This window comes from Pelophylax lessonae (genome assembly GCF_965119305.1).
Source record: "Pelophylax lessonae genome assembly, chromosome: 13".
NCBI classification, from domain to species: domain Eukaryota; kingdom Metazoa; phylum Chordata; class Amphibia; order Anura; family Ranidae; genus Pelophylax; species Pelophylax lessonae.
Genome location: NC_138780.1, coordinates 35,721,121 through 35,741,905, shown reverse-complemented (window position 1 = coordinate 35,741,905; position 20,785 = coordinate 35,721,121). Strand labels below are relative to the sequence as shown.

The 20,785-nt window shown below is 44.0% G+C and overlaps 1 protein-coding gene across 1 annotated transcript in view; it reads right to left on the bottom strand.

Annotated features, from left to right (window-relative positions):
• Positions 1-20,785, bottom strand: part of LOC309569326 (uncharacterized protein) — a 37,691-nt gene that overhangs the window by 674 nt on the left and 16,232 nt on the right. The window contains exons 3-5 of the mRNA XM_082275120.1: positions 14,263-14,559; positions 8,376-8,495; positions 4,378-4,421 (exon numbers count right to left, since the gene is read on the bottom strand). Coding sequence (XP_082131246.1) covers positions 4,378-4,421; positions 8,376-8,495; positions 14,263-14,559 — 461 coding nt within the window. The remainder of the gene's footprint in view (positions 1-4,377; positions 4,422-8,375; positions 8,496-14,262; positions 14,560-20,785) is intronic.

The following is a 20,785-nucleotide window of genomic DNA, read 5'->3' as shown; positions in this document are numbered from 1 at the left end:
AAAAGGGCAGGCAAGAGTCTTAGTAGTCATGCCTGCGTTTCTTTTGTGGAGGCAGGCATTTTGGTAAAGGCAGGGCTTTGTTTCCTCATATTAGAGCTGCCCCTGATGCCTGATAATCTTATGACAGATGATGTCTACTTAGACGAAACGCGTCGTGTCTACTGCAAATGCTATCTACTTGTACAAGCGTTAACCACAAAATAAATAAAAAAGCAGGAGGATATTTGCATTTCAGCTTTCTATCCAACAAGGAGTGCAGTGAACAGCACAGTGGTGACGTGACATTACTAATTCTCGTTCCAAATCTCATAGGACTAGTAGTACCATTTCCTACAATCAGGGATAAGCCTGGGTTCATTCTGAACTCAGAGGTTAGCTGTATTGCTGACCCAATAGGGTGCGGGAAGGAGATTGTGCACCATACAGCTGCAAGTACACAAAGAGATTGGGATGCTCACTGACCTAGTATTTCTACATGGCTATGAATCTTCGATCCTAATCTCAAACATTGGAACAGATGCGATTATGTGGCAGCTTCCTGTGAAGCTTGGACCAAGTTCAGATCCAAACTTAGCTGATCCTTACTTTTCTATACTGCTCTGAGACTGAAGTTATAGGTGCAGCCTAGGCACAGGAAGTACACTGCTATTTTTTAGAAGGAATTCAAGACAAAAGGTTGTTTTTACACGGTACTGCTTTGGCACAGTTAACATTTCTAGATGATCCCTAAAGGACAACAAATCTTACGTTTTTATCCCATTGTGCTATATCCACCAACCCACCCTCTAAATCTCAACCATTGCTTCTCATTGCTGAAATTCGGAGGATGGAGTTCTTATCCGCAAATGTCTCCAATACTTTGACTAAATTTCATTACTGCTGGGATCTATGGGACCAATTACTATATGGAGATGGCCCTTTGAACCCTTCAGCTTATTGATCCTTCCATCCCCAAACATTCTCCTCTTACTTTAGGACCTAATGTTCAGTTTTTTTGTCTATGTGCATAAAACCTGACATGAATCGACTTACATGCACTACATATTCTGTTGTGAATACTATATTTACTACACTTGTACTTGTCATGAACAGCTGCTTAGTGTTATGATATGCGCAAGCTTTTTCTATACGTTGAAGGCTTTATTTTCTATGTACTCTCCTGTTCTTGTTTATACCTTTTGGTATCTGTTCTTGTTGTATTATGATATTGTCACCTATTTTGTAATTTCTAAAAACCTTTCATAAAAATATAATAATAAAAAAAAAAAAAAAAAAAAAATCTTACGTTTTTTAGCCCAGGTTCACTCTAAATTGAAAAAGGTGCAGCTAGGATAATTATTGGGTCAGCTGAGGTCCAGTACCAGTTTAACCAAACGCTGGAAGTAATGGCTACAGAGGCTTTTTGTTATTGTAGACATAAAACCCTGTCTTCCAAGTTAACTGAAAAGCATTAAAGGGTAATAAAGAGAGCATGTGAGAACATCAAACATCCAATCAAATGTTTTAAATTCATTTACAAATGATTGGAATTTTTGAAGTCCACATGAGTTCACTTCATTATATGTCGATTCACAGTTTAGTAATTCTGGACATGAGTTTGAAATCATCATCACCTTTTTATGGCATGATAAAAATAGCCAAAAGTGATGCAAACTTTTAATAACCCTTTCCTTTAGATACACTTTAAACATCTTTGTAAAGTTTAGCAACCCTTTTGAGTTTTTATTGCTGTCTATATCTCTGCTGGGGAGATCACCTTCTCTAATTGTCCTCATGACCATTGTCAGGAGGACTGAAGATACAGTAATGGGAAATCCATCATTTTGAATTGTTGCTAGAGCAGGATTAAAGGAGAAATCTTCCATTGGGAACCTTTGTTGCAGTTGCAGTATCCCCTGTCCTTACTTTGGAGAGATATTCTCCAAACATTGGAGACATCTTCCATTGGGAACCTTTGTTGCAGTTGCAGTATCCCCTGTCCTTACTTTGGAGAGATATTCTCCAGGCAGTGGAAACATTTTTTTGACTTTACATACAGTTTATGTTTTCTTTGTCTGGGGTTTAGCAGTAATAAGAGATCATACGATACATCGATCCATTTAGTTCCTTGTTTTTCTATATCGCACGCATCAAACACAAGGCCTGCGACTCTGGCAGCTGACTCCACCCCTCCTCTGGCCCTCCTCCAGACACTGTACTTTCTGCTTTCCAGCGCCACCCCACTTTCTTCCTGACAGCAGCACAAGTAGGGTGCACTGTGATGTAAGGGAGAGTGGAGGACTCTTGACTTCTGCTGGTGATTGGGTCTTGATATTTGATGTAAGGGGGGTGGAGTGCTCTGGACATCTGCTTATAATAATTATGAGAATACTAAAACTGAATGCCATTTGAAAAGGAGGGTTGCACAACGCTGGAGTCATCCACAAGTAACTTATTGGACACTGCTCAGACACAACACCATGGCAGAACCATGTTCTGTCTGAGCAGTCTCTTATAAAGTTTCTTGTGGATGATACCAGCCATGTGCGACCCTTCTTTTCAACTGGTATTCAACTGTATTATTCTCATGTAGCACTGCCCCCCGCAGGAACTGCTGAGTATTGTACTTACGGGCTCCCCTGGTTGCCAGCACACATTTACTTGAACAAGTCTCTACATCCCTCCTTGTTCCCAGTGGCTCTTCACATGAATGAACAGTCTAGGGGCGCTGTTTGTTTTGTTGTTTATTGATAATTTGGGATAAGAGAAGGGAATAGTGGGATACTCCAATTGAACTATTCACATTGTTTGAGGACTTCTATCTTCCGAGTTCTACTTGAAAATATGGAGCAGCCGGGCTGTTAATCCACACTGCCACTAGGGTGGATGGGGTTAAGTCTCTTGTTCTCTTCACACTCTAACAAGAAGACTTGATGGACGATAATCTATCTTCAGAACACTCTCACTAGCATCCTCTTCCTGCTGACACCCATCCACTGACTATCCTATGAGCAGGGGTGGCCCCTCTCAGGTTAGGCCCCTTGACACGTGTTTCTGTACTCACTGTACTGTAGAGACAGATCCTCCAGTGTCTCCCCTCTCAGTCAGCTTCCCTGGACCTCTGGGTTCAGCTCCTCACTGCTACTCTTCTGGCCCTCAGGATGACCCCCTGAGGCCGCATGACACCTCTACAGAGGAGGAGGACTCCGCTCCCCAACGAAAGACCTCAAGCACATGTGCTCCTGGCTTTTATACAGTATCTCAACATGCACCGAGGCAACTTTCCCTCTGCCTCAGGACTGTATCAAAAACCCATGCACCCATTCGTCAGGTTCCATCCCCCCAGTGGCGGCCCATCCATTGGGGGCGCAGGGGCGCCGCCCCCCCATCCATGCTTCCAGCCCCCTAATCTACATGCAGGGTTCCGGACGCATGGATTCCAATGGGGATTTTTTTTTTTGAAGCACGTGATTAGAGCCAGAGGCTCTATTAGGCTTCAAAAAAAGGGTGGGCTCGGGGTACAGAGCACTGCGCCCTAAACCCACCCAGTTGTGTGACAATAGCGAATTAATATTCACTATTGCCACACTGATTCTCTTCCTGGCCAATCAGGAAGCGGGTCGTGAGATCCGTTTCCCGATTGGCCGAAAGGAGAAGCCATGCTATTGGCCAAGGAGGAGGAGGAGGGAGGAGACACAGGGGAAGCCCACAGAGGAGACTGAGGGGGAAGCCGCCGCCACCGCTGCCTGTGCAGGGTGAGTGAGCGAGCTACCAGGGGGTGGGGTTAGGTGTGCAGGCTGGAGCTGGTGTGGTCTGCGGAGGGGGGTATGATGTGGTCCATCTGCAGCCCCCCCCCCCCCCCGGCCCATGGAGCACCAGCAGCCACTGCCTCTCACTGTCCGACATGCCTCCCTATTGGACTAGTGTAAAACACTCTCTAGACAGAATGAGTTGCATTTTGAGCACAATAAGCAGACCTCACTAACAGATCCTGCTCTTTGGTAGGCAGAGAACAATATAGATTTACTTGCAGCCCCTCTGGTAAGCAGACAGAGCTCAGAACTATACTCTCTCACTAGCACCTACCTAGGAGGTCGCTATACTCATAACAATTAGTGGGTGAGTGTGAGAGGGCACTATAACAGTCTGCACCTTATTTCTAAAACCAGTAATAATCAAATACAGAGGCAATTATTTACTATGAGTAGATACATTATTATAGTCTTACAGATACAACCGGCCCTTTAAAGGAAACCATAATGTTGATGTGGCCCATTACAAAATTCCGATTGACACCCCTGCTTTATATCCTCATGGTTTTAAAACCACAACTGATAGTGGGGTAAATGGTACATTAGAAAACATGAATTAAATAGCATAATGCATTTTTTTTTTTACCTCATTATTGGTGTCATTGTTCCTTGATATATACGTTTCTTTTCCTGGAAAAGAGCAACATCAATAAACTTATCATAATTATTTCTATTAGACATCTGCTTGTTGGCCCCAACATTAATTACATACAACTTATTTTTTTTTTATAATGGAATGTTTTGTTACATTATTTTGCATTTATTACAGATTCTTATATAGCACTGTCAATTTACATATATATTGTACATACACATCAGTCCCTACTCTCAAGAAGCAATCTAAGGGTCAATTTACCTACCAGCATGTCTTTTAAATGGGAGAGGAAACCCACACAGGCTCAGTGAGAACATGGGAACTCTAGACAGTTAGTTTTGTGGCTGGGATTTGAACCCACAACCCTAGTGCTGCTAGGCAGAAGTGCTAACCACTTAGCCACCATGCTGCTGTTGTAAGTGTGAATATGAAATCACACTTACAACTGTCAATCTACCCAAAAGTGATATTTCCCATGACTGTTTTAGTATGTTTTAGGCACTCTGCATCTGAGTTGCCAAACCTTCAGCACTGCCATAGCAATGTCCAAGAACTAAAGCAGGAAATCTCACTGATGGAGTCCCCAAAAAATAATTGTTGTAACGGAACCACAAGCCACACTGTACTTGTAAACTTCCGTCAGTATACGGCTTCCTCCCAGTCATGAACATAGATATCAGATTTTACAGCCACCCCCCCCCCCCCCCCCATACAAAGCTAGCTGACAACTTAGCTTGTATACATTTTGGAACCTTCTCGAATAAGAACTGTTTATTCAAACACAGGCACAAAGAGATATACACTGTGGGACAACCCCTTCCCCCCCTTAGCAGCCAATCCACATACACATATACATCCCATAATAGGTTGATCTTAAGGCAGACAGAAACAATAGAACAATGGGATGCAGGCACTTACCAATAACAAACCTCACCCCACTTCACTATCTAGCAAGGGTCTATGAGAGACTCCAACAATATTCAAGCAATCTGAAAAGTCTAATTTTTATCTTGATATATTTCTTGAGGGATATTGTTCAGAAATATTATTGTCCCAAGTGAATGAGGACCTTCATTCTTTCAACGCAAACCACACATATAGAACCCAGGATAACCACGGTAACATGAACTGTGGTGTGGTTGTACAGCGAGTCTGATTAATGAGACCTGACTGGGGTTCTTGGTCACCCTGTGCCCCTAATAGACACAGGGTGACTTACACATAAGAGGGGCCAGGGAAGCTGGACAAGGAGTTTCCCAACCTCTCTAAAGTAATCTGGGTTCCACAAGCCCCCCACCCAAAGTGACTCCTGTCACAATTGTGTCTTTAACCTTCCTAGTGGTATTCCCGAGTGTGACTCGGGGTAAGATTTTAGTGCCAAAAGCGGTAACCCCGAGTCACACTCGGGGTAGCGCTAAGAAGATCGCTGGATGCTGGAGGAGGTTTTACTTACCTTTTCTCCGGGATCCAGCGAAGACTGCGAGCGGTGTGCGGCGGCGGAGCTCTCTCCCGATCGTCTGCGAGCCCCGGCTTCCGTCTCCGGCGACGTGACGTCCGCCGGGGGGTGGAACCGGCGGCAAATTCGAATGTAAAATGCACCAAACACACTGATACCGTTCAAAATAAAATAAAATCACATTACATTACCCCCCAGTGCCCTTTCCTGCAGTTTTATATATATATATATACGTATATATATACACATATACATTATATATATATATATATATATACACACGTATATATATATATATATATACATGTAATTCTTGTGAATGAGCAGCCCAAACCAACTGTATACATTATGTATATATATATATATATATATATATATATATATATATATATATATATATATATATATATATATATATATATATATATATATAATATATGTATACATAATATATGTATACATAATATATGTATACATATATATATATATATATATATATATATAATATGTATAATAAATGTATACAGTTGGTTTGGGCTGCTCATTCACAAGAATTACATGCTTTCAGCACCTAAAATAATGGTACCGCTTTCAGCACCTAAAATCCAAAAGAATCATACCGCCAGGGAGGTTAAAGACAAAGTTGGCCTGTTTTCGGATAATTAGCCTATGCAGTCAAGGGGCCAGTAAAAACTGTAACTTTGTAAAATGTTCATTCATTTTTTTTTCATGAGTTTAAGGTGTTTGGGGCAACCCCAAAGCTTGGCTGAAAAACTCACAGTTCAGAATCCCCAAATCTTACCTTGTTGCTAGGACATGAAAACTGGAAACACTCCCAGCATTACAGGAGACAGGATTGATTTGCACTCTAGTAACAATTAGGGATGGGCAAGCCCAAACATCGCCTGTGTGGGTGTTCAGCGAACGCCCAAATTCTCTGTGCGCTCAGCATGATATTTTCCCACTAAGCGAACAGTCAGTAAGTTGTTAAGAAGCAGGGGTGGGAAGCCAGCCGCCATATCCTTAACAACGGATGCGTCGTCAGCTGTCAGTGGGCTTCTCTGCTGACAGCTGAATAAAATAAAACAACTGCTGAATTTGGTAACAGAAAAAATAAAGAAAACAAAAACAGCATGGGGTCCCCCCCAATCCATACCAAGGCCTTTGGGTCTGGTATGGATTTTAAGGGGAATCCCTTGCCAAAATGGGCCCCACCCAAAATCTATACCAGACCCCTATCCGAGCATGGGCCAGGAAAGGGGGCAAAAAGGGGGGGGTGCTTTTTGGAAGGGGGGTCCCGCCCCCTGCCTCAAAGCACCTTGTCCCAATGTTGATGGAGGAAAAGGGCCTCCTTCCCACAACCCTGGTTAGTAGTTGTGGGGGTCTGCAGGTGGGCATGCTTATCAAAATCTCAAAGTCCCCTATAACAAGGGGGGCCTCTCCAGGTCCCCCGTATGTGAATGAGTATGGGCTCATTCACCAAAAAAAGTTTCAAAAATAAATAAAAACAGTACACAGCTGGACTAGAAAAAAAGCCCAAAAAACGCTCCTCTGAGGACGAAGGCTTCCCGCCAACCGCTTGCTCCTCCATCTGACAGTTCTTAAATCGGTAAGGGACGGGGGCCACCTGGTGATGTCATCTGGTGGGCCCACCCCCTTGTGATGTTACCGACCAGTGCATGCTGGGTGGGTGATATCACAAGGGGCGGGGGCAGGTGACATCACCAGGTAGCCCCGTTCTTACCTATTTAGGAACTGTCAGACAGAAGAGCAGGCGGTCGGCAGGAAGCCTTCGTCATGGGAGGAGCGTTTTTTTTTTCTTTTTCTGGGTATGGCAGGCATCGCAATTGGTGATGGATTTACATCTGGGGACATTGTTTTTTTATTTTTTAATAAAGGAATTGTCAAAAACTGATGTACTGTTTTTATTTATGTTTGACACTTTTTTTGGTGAATTAGCAGGGGTACAATGTACCCCATACTCATTCATAGGGAGAGGGGATCTGGGGGCCCCCTTGTTGAGGGGGGCTTCCAGATTCTGATAAGCCTCCTTGCCTCAGACCCCCCAAATCCATGGCCCAGGGAAAAGGTGCTTTGGGGTAGGGGTAGTTGTGGGGGTGGGGGGGCAGAGCCCCAAAGCACCCTCCGCATGTTGAGGGCATGTGCCCTGGTATTGTTCAGCATGGGGGACACTCGCTCACTCCCCATCCCTTTCTGGCCTGCCACTCTGCACACTCAGGTAAGGGTCTGGTATGGATTTTGGGGGGGACCCCACGCTGTCTTTTTGAAATTTTTATATTGCTGGCAATGGTTTTTTGTCAGTTTGGCTGCAATTCCGCTGGGGTCTGGCTTCAAAGTCACACACAAATTATGCAACTTTGAAGCCGCGGCAGTGTGAGCCTGGGCTTAAGTCAACACAACTTCACTATGTTTATTGGGATAAGTGAAAATCCACAATGAGAGTAAACAGGTTCTACTCCTTTAGTAAATCAGCCTCAGTGTTTTGATCTATGAACTTAGACTACTACTTTACCTTGATAGTTGCAAGTCCACATAATATGAGCGCAAAGGACCAACAGCAAAAGAATTGTTCCAGTCAGGACAGATATCAGGAACTTTGAACACGTCGAGCTATATCCACCACCCATTGCACCTAAGAAGGAATGTTGGAAATTAAAACATGCCAAAACAAATATAGAAAAATGAGGTCCCCACAGATCCTCTTCTACTTCTACCTGAAGGTCTAAAGTGTATTTATTCATTACATGTAGTTATATAGCACCGACAATTTACACAGTGCTTGATATATATTGTACATTCAGAAAAAGAATTATAATCTTAATACTTTATTAATCCCAAAGGGAAATTATTGAATTTAATTATTATTATTCACATCAGTCCCTGCCCTCAAGGAGTTTATCATCAAAATTAGTGATCGACCGATATCGTTTTTTTACTGCCGATACCGATATTTTGGTCATCAGATATCTATCAGTATCGGCTGATATTGACCGATATTTTCGGATATTAAAAAATATATATATGTCTACAGGTACTGTGGCGGAGGGATCTGAGGGTCTAAAAGACCCCAAATCCCTCCTGTGCACTTAAAAGCATTCAAAACTACAAGTTTGGCTGTTTTGAATGCTGTAAGTTTTTTTTTAATTCGGCGCCACCAGTACCCGGAAGTGATGTCATGTCATGACATCACTTCCGGGTATGTGGCGCCGCCAAATTCAAAGAAAAGGAGACCCAGGTCAGACGGCGACGGTGAAAATAGGATGTCTGGGTCTCCCAGTGGGATGGGAGACCCGGGCAAGCTGTGGAAGGCGGAGGGAGGGAGGGGACGTCCCATCCTTGGAATGACAGCCGAGCGGCTTTTCAGCCGCATCGGTTGTCATTACAAGACAGCCGACCGTCGGCTATGGACACCAATACCGGGGTGATGCCTCTAGATGCAGGCATCACCCTGGTACATGCACTTTCCCGAAATAAAAAAGTAATATTACTGTGGCAGTGCGGCTCCCCTGGGTCCAGTCACGTAGTACTATGTGACTGGAGGGGAAGTGGTTTCGGCGGCGGCGCGCTCCCGCTGTGTTTAGGCACAGCGGCAGTCGGGCCGTGGGAGGAGAAGTGGCGATTGCCGCCTTTCTCCCCCCAGATCATCCGGTAAACTGTGAGAAGACCCGCCTGCTTATGTAAACAAAGCAGGCGGATCTTCTCTGTGACAGGCAGGGAGAGATCAGCAGATTCAGCATAGCTGAAACTGCGATATCTGTGTCTGTCACAGAACCCCCCTCCCCACACACACACACGTCAGTAAGCATTAGGCATACATTTAACCCCTTGATCACCCACAATGTTAACCCCTTCCCTGCCAGTTTCATTATTACAGTAACAGTGCATATTGTTAGCACTGATTACTGTAGTAATGTCACTGGTCCCCCCAAAAGTGTCAAAAATGTCAGTAAGGGGTCCGATCTGTCCGCCGCAATGTCGCAGTCCCGCAAAAAATCGCAGATCGCCGCCATTACTCTGCGCCCTGAGCCCACCCAGTTGTGTGACAATAGCGAATGAATATTCACTATTGTCACATGGATTCTCCTCCTGGCCAATCAGGAAGTGGGTCCTGAGCACCGTTTACTGATTGGCCAAAAGGAGAAGCCATGCTATTGGCGAAGGAGGAGGAGGAGGGAGGAGACGCAGGGAAAGCCCGACCCATGGAGGAGACTGAGGGGGAAGCCGCCGCCGCCTGTCAGTTCAGGATGAGTGAGCCGGTGACCGGGGGGGTATGGTGTGTGGGCTGGAGCTGGTGTGGTCGGGGGGGTATGGTGTGGTCTGTCTGGCGCCCCCCAGCCCATGGAGCACTGACCACCACTGTCCTAATCTGTAGGGCATCCCAGAGTGACAACACTGTTCCTCCATAGGTACAGTACAGTGATTGAGCATTGTCACCCTATTACAGTAAGTATGTTACTGGCATCATTACCAGGTGAAAATAAAGGAAATTAAAGCCCCATACAAAGAAAACTAATGCAGCCACCATATACAGTATAAGGACTGGTAAACTGAAACATGTGGTAAAACCGGGTGTGGTAAAACATGGTGTCACAACCCCCCCAATAATTTGTTTGCATATAACACTGCAGTACCGTTAACAACTATCAAGCAGCTAGCAAATTTGAATAACAATATCATATGAAAATAATAGAACTCAAAGTTTAAACTTTTAAAAAACTATGTGCAGAGGGACCCCTCTACCCATTACCTACCCTGATACCCCTACATTGAGACCCCTCTACCCTTTACCCCTCCCCCGATACAACTGCAATGTGACCCCTCTACCCATTATTCCCCCCTTCCCAACACCCCCAACAATGTGACCTCTTGTTGGGGAAATTGCATATTACATATTTCCTAATTAATAAAGTGGCTCACTAATGCATTCTACGCCTCCAAATCCTGGCCAAGGAGCCATATAAGGTCATAAGCTTAGCTTTACCATATACCAAAGGAATGTTATTGTTAACTGGTCAAGTCCTTTCGGGGTCATATTGCAAAGGGAGTTGGCTTGGGGGTGGTATATTCTTTATACACAAGTCTGAATACCACTGCCCAAGCTCCAAGAGTTTAGTCCCATCTCCAAAGCAGCATCATGTAACATGCAAGAATCTGGCTTGATTACCTGTCTATGCCTTATGGGGGACTCCGTGGAAACAAGCAACTTTAGTTAAGTATTCTTGTTATATTTTCTTTATCTTTATATACCCTAGATATCCCCAGCAATGTTATGCTTGCAATGCAATACCCCCTTTTCTAATGCAGGTACAGAGATATGAAGTTTTTGTTATGCGCTCCCCTCCAACACTGCGTTAAGGACTCACTTGTGTACCATGCCATGCAGGCAGAAGGTGGTCCCAAACTCTGTAGCGTACACAGCCCACACATCAAGTTCTCATTTACAAGGCTGCTCTCCGGGTTCTCAATGTAGCCTTGCTACTGGTTTCAAATTCCCTGCACACACAATCCCCTTTACAGGCACAGCAGCACTGGCTGCATGCCCAGGGTTGCAATGTGGGTGGACACAGAGGGATATAGGCAGGGGGTGGAGCAGATTCAACCTCCCTCCTCTTCCATTCATCCAGAAAGGTGGGAGGGGGGTGCCCAATTCAGAACACAGTCTTAACAGCAGCAGCCAGTGTGCCCCTGCTAGGCATCGAGGGGTGGTCTTCTCTCTGCCAGGAGCCACTTCTGGGAACCCCTACTGGCCATGGGCCCTTGGGCAGTGCTCAAGCGTCCAAATGGTCAGTGCACCCCTGTGATGTTGTCACCCCTCTGGCGGGTGTCGCCCAGGTGTGGTTCGCACCCCCCACACCACTGATCACTGAGCAAATGTGCAGTTGAGATCAGAACTCATTTTCTTCTACTTGTTCTAGATCAGTGAAATCTTTGGAGCAAGATAACCAGCGAATTAGTATCTTCAAAAGGACTCAGAAATACGGTGCCTTGAAAAAGTATTCATACCCCTTGAAATTTTCCACATTTTGTCATATTACAACCAAAAACGTAAATGTATTTTATTGGGATTTTATGTGATAAACCAACACAAAGTGGCACATAATTGGGAAGTAGAAGGAAAATGATAAATTGTTTTTAATTTTTTTTTACAAATAAATATCTGAAAAGTGTGGCGTGTATTTGTATTCCGCCCCCTTTACTCTGATACCCTTTACTAAAATCTAGTGGAACCAATTGCCTTCAGAAGTCTCCTAATTAGTAAATAGAGTCCACCTGTGTGTAATTTAATCTCAGTATAAATACAGCTGTTCCGTGAAGGGGTTTGTTAGAGAACCTTAGGGAACAAACAGCATCATGAAGGCCAAGGAACACACAAGATGGGTCAGGGATAAAGTTGTGGAGAAGTTAAAGCAGGGTTAGGTTATAAAAAAAATATTCCAAGCTTTGAACATCTCACGGAGCTCTGTTCAATCCATCATCCAAGAATGGAAAGAGTATGGCAAAACTGCAAACCTACCAAGACATGGCCGTCTACCTAAACTGACAGGCCGGGCAAGGAGAGCATTAATTAGAGAAGCAGCCATGAGGCCCATGGTAACTCTGGAGGAGCTGTGGAGATCCACAGCTCAGGTGGGAGAATCTGTCCACAGGAGAACTATTAGTTGTGCACTCCACAAATCTGGCCTTTATGGAACAGTAGCAACAAGAAAGCCATTGTTGAAAGAAAGCCATAAGAAGTCCTGTTTGCAGTTTGCAAGAAGCCATGTGGGGGAAACAGCAAACATTTTGAAGAAGGTGCTCTGGTCAGATGAGACCAAAATGGAACTTTTTGCCTTGAAGCAAATCGCTATGTGTGACAGAAAACTAACACTGCACGTCACCCTGAACACACCATCCTCGCCGTGAAACATGGTGGTGGCAGCATCATGTTGTTGGGATGCTTTTCTTCAGCGGGGACAAGGAAGCTGGTCAGAGGTGATAGAAAGATGGATGGAGCCAAATGCAGGGCAATCTTAGAAGAAAACCTGTTAGAGCCTGCAAAAGACCTGAGACTGGGGCAGAGGTTCATCTTCCAGCAGGACAACGACCCTAAACATACAGCCAGAGCTACAATGGAATGGTTTAGAGCAAAGCATATTCATGTGTTAGAATGGCCCAGTCAAAGTCCAGACCTAAATCCAATTAAGAATCTGTGGCAAGACTTGAAAATCGCTGTTCACATACGCTCTCCATCCAAACTGACAGAGCTTTAACTATTTTGCAAAGAAGAATGTGCAAAAATGTCACTCTCTGGATGTGCAAAGTTGGTAGAGACATCCCCAAAAAGACTTGCAGCTGTAATTGCAGTGAAAGGCGGTTCTATAAAGTATTGACCCATGATGGCTGAATACAAATTCACCCCACACTCTTCATATATTCACTTGTAAAAAAATGTTGAAAACCATTTATCATTTCCCTTCCACTTCACAATGATGTGCCACTTTGTGTTGGTCTATCACAAAAAAAAACCCCCAATAAAATACATTTCCGTTTTTAGTTGTAGCATGAAAAATGGAAAATGTCAAGGGGTGTGAATACTTTTTCAAGACACTGTATGTGCAGAGTGACCCCTCTACCCATTACCTCCCCTGATACCCCTGCACTGAGACCCCTCTATCCTTTGCCCCCCCCCCCCCTCCCCAGCTACAAGGGTCAAGGGCAGTGGTAGACTCTTTACTTGATATAGGGGGCCAAAAGTATGGCCCCTAATATTGCCATATGGGCACCCATAATATGCATTGTATGTAATGCTCCAAAAAAATGTCAGAGACTGCGGACATGCTGCAGAAGATGGTTAGAGACTGCAAACAGTGACTTCATGAGATCACTGACATTTCATCCCCAATAAATCAGTGCAATCTATAGCCCTTTACAAGATACTGTATCCACATTTCATACTCATCTATTATGAGGGACATGGAAAGTACAGAAAATGAAAGGAAGGGCAAAAGAAATAAACCAAATCTTTTATGTATCAGAAGACTTTTTAATGAATATTTTCCTTCACTAGTTATGAGTAAGCACCTAGGCAGAGAGAACACTGACTAGAATCTGCTGTGGCCCTTTGGCTGCATCTTGAAATTGGTCGAAATTGGTTGTTAGAGACAAGGGTCAAGTCTGTAATCAGGATGGAACAGAATAACAATGTAAACATAATAAAAGAACCCATTCACACCAGCTTGATCTGCTACGATGCTTTAAACACATGCATGATAATGCAATTTGTTGAGGGCAGCCCATTTATTTGAATGTCCAATGCACCTCACCCTGACAAAAAGCATGCATGTAGCAATTTCAGCAATGCACCATACTGCATTGATGCACATTAAATGAATGCCAACCTTACAAGGATATATTGTTACCTTTGTCTTTTATCATCCAGGATATCTGGACAGGAGAGGAACTAAGCCAGGCTTCACAGATCACATCACCTCCGGAATGCACAATGTCCTCTGTTAGTGAGAAAAGACTCTGGGAAGTCCAAATGCCACCAGTTTCCATCCTAGAAATAATTCTGCCCTTGTGACGTGTTCCAGAGATGTTCCAGGTCACATGAATTGTATGATGAGAAGCCCGAACTATACAAGTTAGCTGGTAGGTATTGTTGGAAGCAGGAGAAGGAGCTAGGAGATTGATGGAACTGTTGAGTGTAGAATTTTCTGTAAATGAATAAAAAGGTAATTAAAAAAACTATTTACTACTGCAATCCCCATGAAACACAAGCAGAGCTGAGAGCTGTGTGTCCCTTAATATTAACTCTACAGTAAAAGCTACATATTAGGCATCTTCTTTTACAAAGTGTACCAAATATTTAACGTTAGTGAATTTCTGTTCAGGAACATTAGAGGAGTTTTTGGAAAGTCCAGTATCCCCTGAGCTGCTTCACAGAGATAATTCTGCCCTTGTGACATTTTAGTCAGATCTTAAAACCTATCTCCTATCCTCCTCCTTACCCAAGTCCACCATCCAGGTCCCTTGTTGGTGCCATTTCTGGGTATGAGGGAATGGAAATGTACTGGTACAGATGTGCCTGTACTAGATGGTCCTTGATGGTGTACTCTGTTGATGCCACAACTAAGATTCTTCTTTTGGTCCTCCACACAAGCAATGGAGAACTGAGCATTGTCCCATTATTTAGTCGCCACGTCAAAAGACCTATGAGCTGCAATGTAATACATTTTTATTTTTTAATTTGGATAAAATTAAAGGCTACATATGGATCAGTTTTCTGGATGCTGCACTCTCTGTGCAGATGAGTAAATAAAATATAGAAAATAAGAAAACTGATTCTTCCATGTCAAACCTAAAAGTGTAGAGATTGGACCCCAGGCCTGTCCCAGAATGCAGAATCAGTAATAAAAGCTTCTTCTTAAACACTTCACTAAAAAGTGCATCTAAAGAACTGAAAAATGGAAGCTATATTTTTCTCTGAGTTGCTCTTTATCACTCAGCTTGCTTAAAGCGGAGTTCCGGGCACAGAAAGCATTTTTCAACAAACATATGTACTAGCCCTGACATGTCCCCGGGACAGTCAGGGCTAGTACATTCCACAATGGCTAGCCTCTGATCTGTCCCGGTTCGCACTTACCTTTTAGAAGAAATACTCAGTTATAAAATTTCTTCCACAGCGTTTCCATCTCTCTTCGGCGTCTTCGCGGTCCTCTTCGGCGTCTTCTTCCGCGTCTTCTTCTCCCAGAATGCGCCTTCACCGGCCCCTCTCGTCACTTCCGGTGCGGCGCCGCATTCCTCCACAGCCCGGAAGTGACGAGCGGGGCCGGTGCCGTCGCATTGATTCCTGGGAGCGATGACGTTCAGCTCCCAGGAATCAGTGCAAGCCCGGAAGAGACGACTGAGCCTCGGCACAGAGGGAGGAAGTGAAGACTAAGTGAGTATATTCGATCTTCAATTACAAGGTGAGTAAATTTTAAAAAAAAAACCTAACTATCCAATTCCTTTTTAGGTGAGGGGGAACAAGCGGACGGGCACAAAAAAAAAAAATATCGATTTTGTGCCCGGAACTCCGCTTTAATACAACCTGAAGGGCAATGGTAACACAAGTAGACCACAGCCTTCTGAGTCGTATTATATAATATCAAAGATCAATTTTCCAGATAGCAGGATACAAATGGTGGACGATTTTGGTCCATTACCGCTAAAAATATATTTGTTAAAAAAAACAGTAAATCACACAAAGCCTTCCTCTTTAGGCCCTCAATACTGGAATCCAAGTGTTTATACAAAAGGCTGCTGGATTTTGGTCCAGCAGGTGGGAGACGTGTGTAGGAAAACAAGCGGCGAAATGTACATATAAGAGGTTAGTGTAAGGCCCTATGCACACTTCCTGTAAACGTTGTTTATCCCTAAAGGAGAAAATCAGTGTTGTAAACTTACCTAAGCTGAATTTTTTCAAACCACTTTAGGCAAATTTAGCAGAATTTAAAAGAATAAATAAATAAATACTGAAGTGCCAAAAACCGAGCATTTAGGTGTGTTTACACACGTTTAACAGCATTTATCGTTTTTTTGTCTTTAAAATTCCCTCTCCTGAATGCGATTTTAGGGCGTTCAGAAAACATCATGTAGCACTGCCCCCTAGAGGACTGCTGAGAATAACACTTTCTGGATTCCCCTGGGTTACCCTTAGCAACTGATAGCAGACAAATAGCATTTGAAAGTCCTTTTCTCAGTCAATAATCAATTCAGGGGATGTTGGTTTTTGTGTTTTTATTTGGAACTGGGATGAGAGAAGGGATGAGTGGGATACTCCAACTATGAACTATGCACAATCTTGAGGACAACTATCTGTAGTGTAAGGTAAGGCCGCTGCTTCAACTTGCCACTGAAGTGAAGATAGATAATGTGTTCCTGTTTGAATTACTCTTCAGGGTCTAACTTGGCACCCTCTTTCTCACTTGCTGGCACCTGGCCACTGACTCTCCACTGGAGTGGTCCCCTTCCTGGGCATACCCCCGGAAAGCTTCCCAGTACTCATGGACACTGTTTTTCCCAAGGTTGCTCTGCCTCCAACTCCACCAGTCAGCATCCACTGGACCTCCTGGCTCACCTCCACACTCCTGGCTCACAAGGACGACCCCCTATGACCACTATCCACAGCAGCAGAAGGAGAGACAACTGTCACCCTCCTTCTGGGACCTGGCTTCCTGCCCAAAGACATGCTGTCACATGTACCCTTGGCTTTTATAACATATCCCAGGATGCACCACTGTTTGTGCCAACCCACTGGGATAGTTACAAAAACCTGTGTGTCACTGGCTGGGTTTCCTCCACTGCCCAACATGACCCCGTATTGGATACAGTGGGGACACTCCCTCAGACCAGATGAATCACACATGGACTCATGCAACAGGCAAAACTAACGATCAGGCTCCCCTGATAAGCAGATGGAGACACTAGGCTTTACCTACCTAGTACCTACCTAGGAGGGTGCTACAATTGTCTAAACTCCCCTGCTACTAAACTGCTAAAAACATCCATGTGTGCATGGACACATAGGATACCATTAGGGGAGTTCAAAAGCAGAAAAAAAACTCACCAAAAATGTGAGTTTAACAGTAGCAGTGTGCATGAGGCCTAAAAACAGGGGTGGCTCCAGCCCAAATTTTTTTGGGGGGTGCTGTGCAGGTGGTGGAAGGAAAATGGATGGGGGCTGATGTGAACATTGTCATGTGTGGACATGGCCAAAAGGTGGATGTAAAATGGGTGTGTCCAAAATTGAGTGATTCTTTCCGGTCTATAGCTTGTAGTGTGGCACCTTTCCCTCTTTGTATAGGCTAAACATGGACTGGAGGTACACAGAAGAGATTGTGGACGTAAAATAAGCACCACTGAGGTCAGCAATTAAAGCTCCCAGCATATGTCAGGACCAGCAATGATAACCCCTAGCAAGGTTAAAGGCCAATAAAAACCTCAGGACAGTGGGGTAGTTAAGTATAATAATTCAACAGCAACAAAGAAGCAAGAGAACCATCTAAAAAATCCGTCACACACTAAAAACAAGCCATGCAGGCACGCTGTCCCATGCCAGAGCTAGATGCTCTTCCACTTCCATTTTCCACCACAAGCAACCAATCTTCTCATATCAATTTGCCAACGTTGGCAGTCCTGCCAGCCCTGAGGCCCAGCAGCCCGCAAGTACTATAAACTAGATGTCAGGAGCTGCAGGATTGCTTATTAGCTAGGAAAAGTTAAATACAGACTCTCACTATTGTGATTGGGTATTACTAGAACTATAAAAGACCAAGGGCATTTGACGCTCTAAAAGTCCAATTTGGACTGCTTAACTCTCACCTCTTCTGCTACCTACAGCTCAGACATGCCTTCCAGACTGAGTTTGGCCCCTCAAGTTAAGTGGTGTGTGTGGGTGATTTAGAGGCCTTCTGAGGAAGGACACCCTTAAAACCAGACTTGTATAAAGTACTCGAAATTTCTACTTGAGTAAAAGTACAAATGCTCAATCAAAAAGTGACTTGAGTAGAAGTGGAAGTGCTCGCAGAAAAAGTTACTTAAGTAGAAGTACTAAAGTATTCAACATTTTTTTTACTTAAGTATTGCAAGTAGTTTTTTCAAAAAATGTGCTACTTAAGTACTAAAAGTAAAAAGTACCAGTAGTTTTGAAAAAAAAATTCTACTCAAGTACTGAAAGTAAAAGTACAAGTACTGTGTTACGTAGTTATTAAAGAAAGAAGTCAAAAGTTTGAACATCATATTGTTTTTTATTATTTCAAATGATTTATTCAAATGATTAACCTGTGTTTGTTAGTAGTTTCTTCATGCACTTTAAGCGCTGTAGCACCATTTATTTGTTTGTTTCATATTTTCTTTTTATTGGAAAGATTTGGTATAGCAGCTTTTATTATACACAGCCTTTATTTTCGTATGCGCTGATTTACAAATAACATTATACACATTTTTTTGAGCTTTATGCAACCTGCCATCTACTGTTCTGGCAGTGGTAATTTTTTTAAAAGTAACGAGTAACTATGCAGCACAAAAAAAAAAATACTTGAGTAGAAGTATCGAAATCATCGAAAAAATGTAGTGAAGTAAAAGTAGAAGTAGGAGAAAAAAATTCTACTCTAGGAAAGTACAGATACCGCATTTCGGTACTTAAGTACAGTACTTAAGTAGTTCTACTTCGTTACTATACATCTCTGCTTAAAACAGAGATATCCTTCATAAACAAACAATTATTTACTGACACAGCTAGTAGGGATGATCGAACGGTTCGGGTCGACCATCGGTTCGACCCGAACATTGGATGTTCGATATTCGGCCGAATACCGAACTTTTTGCGGCAAAAGTTCGGTATTCGGCCACCAGAACCGCCCAAAATGCACTGGGACAGGAACTGGGCTTTAAAAGCCCGTGATTGGCCCAGAAACGTCTGCAAAAGCCAATGAGGGGGCAGGAGTCTCCTAGGAACGTGATTGGAGTGACTACGGGGACCAGAGGCCAATCAGGAGTGAATACGCCCCACACTATATAAGATGGCCCCGCCTAACCCCTAGCACAGTTATCCAGAGCCTGTTGAAGAGAGTTGAAGCAGTTCTGTCTGACTCCTGCTTGCTACACTACATTTCCTACATATCGAGTGGTTCTAAAGCTCCATATAGCAGAATTGTATTTAGCTTACAGCCAGTGTAGTTAGATACAGCGATTGTGCTGGTTCTTAGAGTTAAAAAAAAAAAAAAAAAAAAAAAAAAAAAAAACTTAAGGGACAGTGTCAGTCTTCTGCTGTATGGAGCTTTCTATTTAGTGGAAAGGGATATCTAGTGTAGTTAGGGAACTTTGTACTACATTAGTTAGATTTGAAAATTTAGTTTCTGTAGGGAAAGTGTGAGGGTTCTGTTTAGTGAGCACGTGGCACAGTGCTGCTGTATCACAGCAGGTATACGTGCTTGCTAGGCAGCAAAATACAGTGACAACTTAACGCCTGTTGTTCAAAGCGTTAGGTGCACTGTACAAAAGCCTTTGCAACTGTGCGTGACACGGAACTGCTGTGCTGTATCCAGCGACAACTGTGGGTCGCATAGCAGTGTGCGTTTTTCACCGCACACAGTTGCCAACGCATCAGTGACAACCTAACGCCTGTTGTTCAAAGCGTTAGGTCCACTGTGCAAAAGGCTTTGCTACTGTGCGTGAACCGCAACTGCTGTGCTGTATCCAGCGACAACTGTGGGTCGCATAGCAGTGTGCGTTTTTCACCGCACACAGTTGCCAACGCATCAGTGACAACCTAACGCCTGTTGTTCAAAGCGTTAGGTCCACTGTGCAAAAGGCTTTGCTACTGTGCGTGAACCGCAACTGCTGTGCTGTATCCAGCGACAACTGTGGGTCGCATAGCAGTGTGCGTTTTTCACCGCACACAGTTGCCAACGCATCAGTGACAACTTAACGCCTGTTGTTCAAAGCGTTAGGTGCACTGTACAAAAGCCTTTGCAACTGTGCGTGACACGCAACTGCTGTGCTGTATCCAGCGACAACTGTGGGTCGCATAGCAGTGTGCGTTTTTCACCGCACACAGTTGCCAACGCATCAGTGACAACCTAACGCCTGTTGTTCAAAGCGTTAGGTCCACTGTGCAAAAGGCTTTGCTACTGTGCGTGAACCGCAACTGCTGTGCTGTATCCAGCGACAACTGTGGGTCGCATAGCAGTGTGCGTTTTTCACCGCACACAGTTGCCAACGCATCAGTGACAAATATGCCTGGTAGACCAAGAAAAGGCATACGTGGCCCTGCTGCGGAAAGGGGCACAGCTTCTAGGGTGTCTAGAGGCAGGGGTGGACGTGGTGGTCAGTCCTCAGCCAGGCCACCATTTGGATTGTTCTCCGGCAGTGGCCAAGCTATACGTCCACAGTATGTAC